Here is a 10,290-nt window from a genome sequence, read left to right as displayed (position 1 = left end):
ATGTGCTTGAGTGTATATGACCGTTTGGAGAATACATTATCTTTAGGGTCCTGGTAAGACATGGTAATAACACTGTTATTACATACCCAAGGCCCAGTAAATAAGTGAGGTAACTTCTATATTTGCCATCACTAATACCTTTATGTGTAACCTTTGTGTGTGCCTATGTGTGTACCCTTTGCTTATGAACTCTGACCTCAGTCATGCTCAGTGAGTGCATCGGCCAGTTCCCATGGAGCGGTGTGAGCCTTGTCACTGAGCTGGTGCAAATTTACACACGCCATTAATGTCAACACCCACAACTGGGAGAAGTCACCGCATGCATAGATCACCATTTTTACCTTCTGCTGACACTGAACTCAGGTCGTGCTGTTTGCTATCCAAAACACAAACGAAACTTAATCTAGGTTAGAACTTGTAAAAAGAAATTAGCCTCTTTTGAAGGTTTCATTTGTGTTTTATCAGTGTCCTCATACAGATACTGTCTTGTCGTTCTCATATGACCTTTGACAATTCAAAACTCTCAAAGTGTCAAAGTGAGTGGCTTCTCGTTTTTACTTCAGAAGTTTCCCTAGCGCTGATTTACTGAATAGATTATAGAGCAGCCAAGGAGGGGATGGACAGCTAGATTTACAAACACCCACAACAATACAGCTACCACTGATTAAAGCTAGCATGCTAACATGCTAACTGATGTATGCCAGTGAAACATCATGATGCGAAGTTAAAAATTATAAGCAAAGTTATTTTAATGAGGGTTGATGCCTTTGCCCACAAACCTATGTAGTGAATAGTTTGAGCTTCTGTGGGGATATCAAATGTGTACCTCCCCTTCACATGACTGCATGACTGTACCATCAAAATTAATCTGAGGATGCCATGCAACAGTGTTTCATTAAAAATGTCCCTTTTAGATGGTTAGTGACGCTATGTAAATTCTATTGTGCACGCTTACAGTAATAGTCAGGCTGTTGTTGTTGTTGGTGATGATGAATGTACACTCTGAACTGGGCACCAATGCTAACCAAACCCTCAGGTTCCCATGGTGAGGTGTCAGTCAGCTTAATCGGGTGTGAAGACTGTGACCATCAGGAAGGTGAGTAGGAGCACAGCAGCACAGAGCACCCATGTAGAGGTCAGGAGGTGTGTCGCCTCTGTGTGCTCAAGCGCTGCATATGAGCTCAGCAAAAGGCCTCCAGAATGCAATAAAACATTAGAAAATCAATTCATATTTAATGTCATTAAAGCTTTTATTTCGGTAACTGATCAATTTGATTATTTGCTTTGAATAAAAATGATTAAACATGGAGCCGCTGTCGTACAGAAATCTTATCCTGGTCTTCATAATGGCTGTATTGTTGAGCTCAGAAATTCGTTGCCTATAATTTTATTTAAAGCACATGCCTTTTTTCAGAAAAGGGAGGCTTTTTATTTGACCAGATTTACCTAGATGGGTTTAGGTCCCTTAGTTTGTATGGGGGGGGGGGTTACCCTCAACCAAGACTTGGGGCTTGTAATATGTAGTGTGTTATTATCTAGGTTTAAGCCTAGTCAGAGCAGAGCACGGTTCACAGTTAACCAGTGAGGTGTCAACTGCGCAAATGGTCGCGGTTGTGTTGTGGCCATTACTTATATTTTCTATCAGTTTGAACTGATAGAAAATATAAGTAATAACTCAGTTAACATTTCAAACTGATAGAAAATATAAGTAATAACTCAGTTAACAGTTCAAACTGATAGAAAATATAAATTATGGCCACAACACAACCGCTGCTAGAGAAGTGCTTATACACTCCTGCGTGTGGAGTGCGACCATTTGCGCAGTTGACACCTCAACACACTCCCGCTTGTGGCGCATGCTGGCGCACCTTCGTAGCACGCGTCGCCTTCCAGCGTGAAGGTGTCAAGGCACAATTTGGCGTTTCCTGTATAAATTGCACGCCGCCCCGGCTCATGGACACATGCACCGCAGACTCTCAGGACTAAACACGCACGTTCAACTCGCAAGAACTATGGAACACTCTACCTGTCAGACTGGAACTAAGGAGATTACAAGTATGTCTCGTGCTGGATATATCAGTAAAAACGCAGTGCAGGAGCGCGTCCTGTTTTGGAGACCATGGACACCAGAGCAGTGTGGGCGAAGGATGGGCTCACTTTCGGTAAGTTAACTGGATTCAAAACTGGTCAAATTTGCTTTAACACACAGAAGGAAACACTCCTCTGTAATTAACAACCTCTGCAACCTAATATAAATGAATCAATTGATTAACGACTAACGAATGAAAGTGAATGGAATGAACAGAAAAAATAATTAAAGGGAATTCTTTGTTTAAAAAAAGTAGCCGTCACATATATTGTCCTTTGCATTGCTTTTGTTGTTTGCTCTCAAATGCTCATGTTTTTTTGTGTGTCTATTTCAGGCGTATACCAACACCTCTGCTGAATTACCCAATGGCAAGAAACCCAACGGCATGTCCCACCCTGTAAAGTAAGCCATTATGTTCTTGAAAACCATTTTCTATTTTAAACCATTTTCTATATTCAGCCCCTTTCTATCGAAATGTATACCTCCCCTCTGCCTTTGTTAAGCTACTCATTTCATTAGTAGTCTATAAAATGTAATAGCATTATGGTCCGCGATGTCTAACTCGAACTTTAATTCTTTGATAGGTTGTTCTGGCCAAAATCGCGATGCTTCGATTATCTGTACCAGGACGCAGAGGTGCTACTCCGGAACTACCCCGTCCAGGCGACCATCTGCCCATATGCCGACTCCAGTAGTGGGGAAGACGAGGACAGTGACGAGGAGGACGAGAAAGAAATGAACTAAAATGCACTTAGAAGACGGTGTAGATCGAGCCTAATATATTTTCTAATTTATTTTTTGTGTACAAAAATGTAAATATGAGTATGGAAACCTGTTTATTTAACACTTTTTTATTTTTATATCATGTTCTTACGGAGCGTTATTATTTATTTTTAAGATATCCAAAGGAAGCTTGTCAATAAATTATTTTTCAGCTTACAAATTATTGTATTCGCTCTTGCTTATTTTACAATTTTAAGATTTAAATATATAGGCTACCAAACCTAGTTTATGGTGAAGTTGATGTTTTACCTGCATGTTATTTTAATTTTTAAATTATTTTTTGGGGTGAAATTCCCTAGAATAAGGGGAGCAGAACAATGCTCCAGACCTTTTTGGACTTCATCAGAACAATTACAATATCCTTGGATTCTCTCCCAGGTCATTTCCAAACGTTACTCTTTTTTTCACACAAACGTTACTTTTTTCAAACGTTACTCTTTTTGCACCAAAATCATATTATTTTATATAATTTGGTGCAAAACAATCACATTTTTGGACATATCAGATAGACCTGGTTAATTCTCAGTTAATGATCTCTCTTCCCATCTTCAAAACGGTTAAGCTGAACATAATGTCCAAGAAGAAATAACCAATAACCAAAAATGAACAAGGTGGAAGGACTGGAAAGGCAATTCAAGATATTTGCTGTCAACCTACTTTCCCAACCTATTCTCACTGAAAAATAATTCTGAAAGATTATTAGTGAAATAAAAATAAGCTTCCACTAGTCAGTGAGTGCTGCAGAGAGATATAGAGAATGTGCTTATCATTACCTTTAGACTGAGAATCCTCTTATCCATTAGGCCATTGGCCCATGATCAAGCCTTTTAATATTCAAATAAAGATTTTTAGGCCTACAACAATGGAACAGAATGTTTCTACATCAACTGATTTATAATCAATTCAAGATAAGTTTCAGCCACACTTGAGTTTTCAAGGGTTGAACCTTTGCCATTTTTGGTCTGAGTTAACTCTTACTGAGGCATAGCAGTACACAAAAAAATATGTCTGAGTGTGCTAAGTACGCATACTTTTCTTTTTATTATCAGAAGAGTAGAAAGCATTGGAGTGTGCGGGTAAACTAGTGCCAGAGTGAGTATGCAAGGTTTCATGTATGGCCCATAGCATACACCACTGTAATTAGTAATGTGCAACTGTAGAAATTGCAACATCAATATTTGAGACACTATTTCTGTGGCCAATTTGCAAGCATTTACAGTACAATCTGGCATCTTTTTACGTTTGACAGCCTGGATTTGTAACACAAGTCTGTCAGACATTGCTCGTCCAACTGACATCAATGAAATGTCAAGTTGTGTACACTTCTTGGAACTCAGAATTTTTGCCTTAAATGTTCATTATAGCTTCTTGCCACGACCCAGGTGGGACTTGAACCCACAATCCCCAGCTTCGGAGGCTGATGCCTTATCCATTAGGCCACTGGGCCTGGTGACTTCCACAAAAAGATGCCTTTCTTAAGGTTTAATTAATATTTAACAAACGTACCAAAGTGTCTTTCTTTTTCTCTTCTTTCATTGTACAGAGTTCACAGGACCTATGTGCCAACGTGTGTGTGTGTGTGTGTGTGTGTGTGTGTGTGTGTGTGTGTATGTTGAGATTACTGAGTAATCTGACACAGGTAAAGATGATAAAAGACAGTGAGTCTGTGCCTGAACCCACATTCACACACTCACACTCTGGTGACCTCCTCACCTAAACTCACATTAAACTCAGGCCACATTTACACGGATCCGAATCCGGATTCATTTATGGATCCAGTGCCTTTTTTTATCGCATATACATGCAGCCTTGTCAAGAAAATGCTATTTTATTTGAGTTTACACGGAAACGCTACAGCCGAGCGGAGCAGTTAGCCGTGCAGACACAGGGTGCCATGTCTTTGCATTCTGTGTGTCTATGCATTGTGTGTGAATGTGTGTGTGTGTGTGTGTGTGTGTGTGTGTGTGTGTGTGAGAGAGAGAGAGAGAGAGAGAGAGAGAGAGAGAGAGAGAGAGAGAGAGAGAGAGAGAGAATGTGACGTGCTAATAGACAGTGAGGATTTTGACACACTGAAAGAGGTGAGCAGCATGGCTGAGGCAGAGGTGTGTGTGGCTCTTGGTTCTCATGTTCACACATTGTGACCTGTGCCCTGAACTCCGACCTTTCTGAGGGCACTTTTCTGCACCGAGTTTATCCAGACTTACAATCTGGGCAATTCTCTATGTGTACGAGTCTTTGTATGCCAAACAGCCTCATGCCGTCTTTGTATGCCAAACAGCCTTAAGCCGCACACACCGTCTAGTTTTTGCCTAACGCCTCACATGCCTGATGCTTACGTTTTCACCCGCTAGAAAACTCACTGGTGCAGTGAGTTCATAAGCACAACAGATTAATTTTCGACTCTCGGCTATGCTTAGTTACTCTGTCTGGAATGCATTATAAATTCTCCCACTAGACAGACGCAGAATGTTTAATCATTGTTCCGCTCGTTTGACACTGTTAATGTGCTGAAAAGTCACACTACTGTCTCTGCCATAGCTGTCAGGCTCCCACCCATAGAGTGTGTGTGTCCTGTCTGTTTTCCCGTGCCTACGAGTAAGTGATGTTATCATAATAGGTGTGTGTGTAAGCATGAATGTGTTTGTGAGTGTGTTGGTAGCATGTGAGTAATCTGACACAGGTAAAGATGATAAAAGACAATGAGTCTGTGCCCGAGCCCACATTCACACAATCACACTCTGGTGACCTCTTTACCTAAACTCACATTAAACTCAGTTAGCTGTGCAGACACAGGGTGCCATGTCTATGCATGTGTGTGTGTGTGTGTGTGTGTGTGTGTGTGTGAGTGTGAGACAGAGAGAGAGAGAGAGAGAGTGACGGTGTGTGTGTGTGTGAGAGAGAAAGAGAGGAGAGAGAGAGAGAGTGTGTGTGTGTGTCTCTGTGTGTGTGTGTGTGTGGATACAATATGTGAGTAATCTAACACAGTGAAAGGCGATACAATACAGAGTGCCTGAACTGAACCCAGATTCACACACTCACACTCTGGTGACCTCCTCACCCAAACATGCATTATACTCTGGAGACCTCCTCACCCAAACATGCATTATACTCGGTTAGCTGTGCAAATGCTACCACGTCTCTGCACTTCTGTGTGTGTGAGTCTGCAAATTTTCATGATTTTGAAAACAAATTTGTCCATACTGTATATATATGTGTACACATTCATTGATTGTGCGTGTGTGAGTAGAAATACAGTATGTGTATCCTAAATCAGCATTTCTGTTGGTTTGGAATGAAATATGTTTACGCACAAATCTGAGGTAATCCATCCCTGATTCCCAGTCACACATACAGTAGTTTACTTCACATGGTGTGTGCTTAGCTTGTGTGTATGTGATGTGTGAACAGATAGTGAGGATTTTCACACAAGGAAAGGTGCTTGACTGGCTTGGCTGAGACGTGCATGTGTGTGTGGCTGTTGGTTCTCGTGTTCTCACACTAGTGACCCGGCCCTGAACTCTGCATTCTCTGTAGAGTTCTAGATGTGTGAATGTGTGTGTGAATGTGTGTATACCTAATACATATGCTCCAGTGAAAGGAATGATTTGTGTAGTGAGTTTACGAACATAAGCAGTGCCACTTCAGACTCGTCATAACAGGGTATGATTTTAACAGTGTTGCAGAATGTACAGTTCAATGTACACGTCATTTTAAGCTGTTACCATGCATAGGTGCTGAAACCCAAGGAAATTTTGGAAAGATTGACATTTTTAGTTATTGGCAATCCTGATTTACACATGGCCCTAACCATTGTTTGAAACGTGTTAACCGCCCATACTGATTTTAACTGACTGTGGTGCAATAATTAGTGTCTACATTTCTGCAAGGCAAGTGTAATAGAGGTAGAAATGTACAGTGGTGGAATGTAACGAAGTATTTTTACTTCGTTACTTTACTTAAGTAAATTTGTACGTATCTGTACTTTACTTAAGTAAAAATAATAGTGCATACTTTTTACTTTTACTCCATTACATTTTTTTGCTATTATCTATACTTTTACTCCGCTACATTTCTACAATATGTGCTGTAACTCGTTACATTTTATGAACATAGTTTCGCCAAAATGTTGCCTACACAAAACTATGGATTGCGTTGCTGTTTTGGAAGTTTAAACCAATCAGGTGGCTCTATCAACTCCAATGATATCAGAGTGCGCATTTGGCAGCAGCACTAGCGGTAGCTTTGCCTGTTATAGTTGAACATTCAGCCTGATTACTGCCTATTCAACATGGATCCAGAGTCGGCCTGAACTGAGCCCTCTGATATGAGCCACCCTTGGCCCTATTTAAAAGATATGTTCGAGTTTAAAGGCCCCAAGAATGACTCCTGGAGGTTTCAATGCGTTTCCTGTCTCCCTCAAAAAAAGGAGTTGCTAGCCTTCAATAATTCGCCCTCAAATTTAAAGTAGCATATCGAGGTAAGCAGAGTGATTGCTATGCTAAGTTAATGTCCCTGACTATTGAATATTGATATATGTATTTAATTCGTTTACTGACATGATATTATAATGTTATCTAGCGAAATGTATGTTGACATACAGCAATAGCATCAAAAAAACATGATTGGACCTTCATTATATATTTAACGTAGTGGTAAGATAAAGCTGGTAGGTTAGGTATGTCAAGCTAGCGTGCCTTGTTCTGTCCAGTTTTACAATCACATTTGTTTTTCATGTTCCATGTTTCCCTGCTTTACACCTTTACAATTAATTAAAAGATTTAAAGATATCACATGGTGTCTTTATTGGTTTGGCTTAATGGTATTAACTTTGCAAATAATCCCTGGTAGATAACTTGTCATCCGCAGAATTGTAAGATATAGTGTGAACAGTATTACAGATGGTAGGCACAATAAGTACACCAACCTTTCCAATTAACAAATGTTGTTGCTTATAATTATTACTAGTAGTGACATCTGTAGAGGCATTTATTACCAGTAGCTATTTCTTTATCAAAATGGCACAGCCTAGACATTGAGAGACAACCCATTGCGTGAGTACTTTTACTTTTAATACTTAACCCTCCTATTATGTTTGGGGTCAATTTGACCCCATTCAATGTTTAACGTCTCTAAATAAATGTTTGACATAATTTGTTTTGCTTCATATTTAATGACTTTTCCTAATTTAATGGGGACAACTGGGTAAACACAAAATTAACATGATGGTATGTTTTCAATGTCCTGTACACATACTTTACGCATAGGTGTTGTTTGGGGTCAATTTGACCCCAGGCTGTTTTAATTGTATAAAACATATAAGAAATATCAACTTTTTTCATCACATTGTTACTTTTCTTGATAAAAGAAATAGTTTTATATTCCAAATGTTATAGATAACAACAATATGTACTTAGAAATAATATGAAGCCATAAAAACACCAGAAGGATATCTCTTTCCAATTTTAGGTCAATCAGTGAGATTTTATGGGGATCTGCATATTTCTCTATAGTCGTGTAACATGTATTCTGGATGTATAAAGGGAGTGGGTGGGGATATTGTTTTATTTTTAAGGGCTATTTAGGTAGTCAACAAACAAACATAAAGTACCTGACACATAAACTTGGGTAAAAAAAAATTATTATAATAATTTTTTGGAGGTTTAAATTGCTGGGGTCAAATTGACCCCAAGCATAATAGATGTGGGTAAAATTTGAACATAATAGGAGGGTTAAAGTAAATTTAAAAGTAAGTACTTTTTACTTTTACTTAAGTAGGATTGTTGATGTAGTACTTTTACTTTTACTTTTACTTTTACTTTTATCCTCCTGGGTACTTGTACTTTTACTTAAGTACTAAACTGCAGTACTTCCTCCACCACTGGAAATGTAGTTTAGTGGCACAGACCTTCGTATGTTAAAATACAACTCAAACTCCTCTAGAAAAAGGCCTATGCTTCTCTCCGTGTGGTAAGTGAAGTGTGACCATTTGCGCAGTTGACACCTCAACACACTCCTGCTTGTGGCGCATGCTTGCGCACCTCAGGACCACGCGTCGCCTGCCAGCCTGAAGGTGTGAAGGGACAATTTGGCACGAGCTGCGTTTCCTTTATAAATGGTTACCTCGATCCGGGTCGCAGACACACTTCACCAGACTCCGAGGACTGAGCACTCGCGTTTAACCCACAGGAACACTTATGGAATACTCTACCTGTCTGCCTCGAGCTATGGAGATAAGCATGAATTCTCCCTTTGGACATACTGGATATAATAATGAAAACACCACTCACGAGCGTGCTCTGTTTTGGAGACCGTGGGCACAAGGACCGCTTAAACAAAGCACGGACTCTCATGAGGTACGTTTACATGAATCACTGCATAAAATAATCAACTTTTGATAATTTGAAGATGAGAGATAAATTAATTAATTAATATATAGAATGATTCAGAATGGACAGGACGAATGAACGGATAATTTTCGAATTTGCGAACATTCCATTTATCTGGTCTTTCTTTTCTTTCTATTGCAGTCATACGTCAAACCCCCGCTTGAATTATCAGATGCCAAGAAACCCAACAACGTTGTCCATCCTACCAAGTGAGTCTCATCTTAATCACAAAAAGTTTCTGTTTTCATCGGGCATTTCATCTTATCAGGCATTGTATTAGATATCTGTGGTTTCTAATTTGAGCGTTGTTTCTTTGGTAGGTTGTTCTGGCCTAGATCGAACTGCTACGATTACCTGTATCACGACGCCGAGGCGTTGCTCTCGAACTATCCCGTCCAGGCGACCATTTGTCTATACACAGACTCCAGCAGCGACGAAGAAGACAGTGAGGAGGAGGACGAAAAAGAAATGAACTAGACAATTATGAATGAAAGGATGGAGCTTAATATATTCTATAACTTATTTCTGTGCATAAATTGTAAATATACGTAACGTAATGGATACATATCAACGCTTTTATTTTTGTAACACTCTTGCAGGGTATCACTATTTATATGAAGATTTCTCAAATGTCAATAAGTTAATGAAATAAATCTCTAAAAATACATCTTTTCCTCTGTTTTCCCAATCCCTATTTAGTTACAGTTACATTTACAATTAGTCATTTAGCAGACACTAGTTAAGGTAACCTTGCGCCATTATTCCACTGTTGTCCATATGCTGTCATTCAGATAGCCTATACTGGTTGAAAACAAACTCTATAGAGTAGGATATAGAATGAAACATGTTTGGAGATGTCATTAAGAGCTGTACACTGTACTCTTTTCAACCTGAACTGATGTTACTGCTGGTACATATGTCACAGTCTGTCTTTATATCAGTTTTAGATTATGGTGATGTAATCTATGGGAATGCATCCCACAGCACACTAAAAACCCTGGATGCTGTATACCATTCTGCTCTGCGTTTTAT

General features: G+C 39.4%; 1 protein-coding gene and 1 non-coding gene across 2 annotated transcripts; one reads left to right on the top strand and one right to left on the bottom strand.

Moving 5' to 3' along the window:
* Positions 1–4,246: 4,246 nt before the first annotated feature.
* Positions 4,247–4,319, bottom strand: trnar-ccg. Its single transcript has one exon. It is a non-coding gene; the product is annotated as a tRNA-Arg (tRNA).
* Positions 4,320–9,007: 4,688 nt separating this feature from the next.
* Positions 9,008–9,982, top strand: LOC116223916 (protein ripply2-like). Its single transcript, XM_031582215.2, has 3 exons — positions 9,008–9,225; positions 9,400–9,467; positions 9,579–9,982. Exons 1-3 carry the CDS (start codon positions 9,067–9,069, stop codon positions 9,733–9,735), a joined length of 384 nt encoding a protein of 127 aa, XP_031438075.1. The 5' UTR covers positions 9,008–9,066; the 3' UTR covers positions 9,736–9,982.
* Positions 9,983–10,290: the final 308 nt, after the last annotated feature.

Source organism: Clupea harengus, chromosome 15 (assembly GCF_900700415.2).
Source record: "Clupea harengus chromosome 15, Ch_v2.0.2, whole genome shotgun sequence".
NCBI classification, from domain to species: Eukaryota; Metazoa; Chordata; class Actinopteri; order Clupeiformes; family Clupeidae; genus Clupea; species Clupea harengus.
The sequence above is the reverse complement of the archived record's forward strand: the minus strand, read 5'-3'. Positions and strand labels throughout refer to the sequence as shown.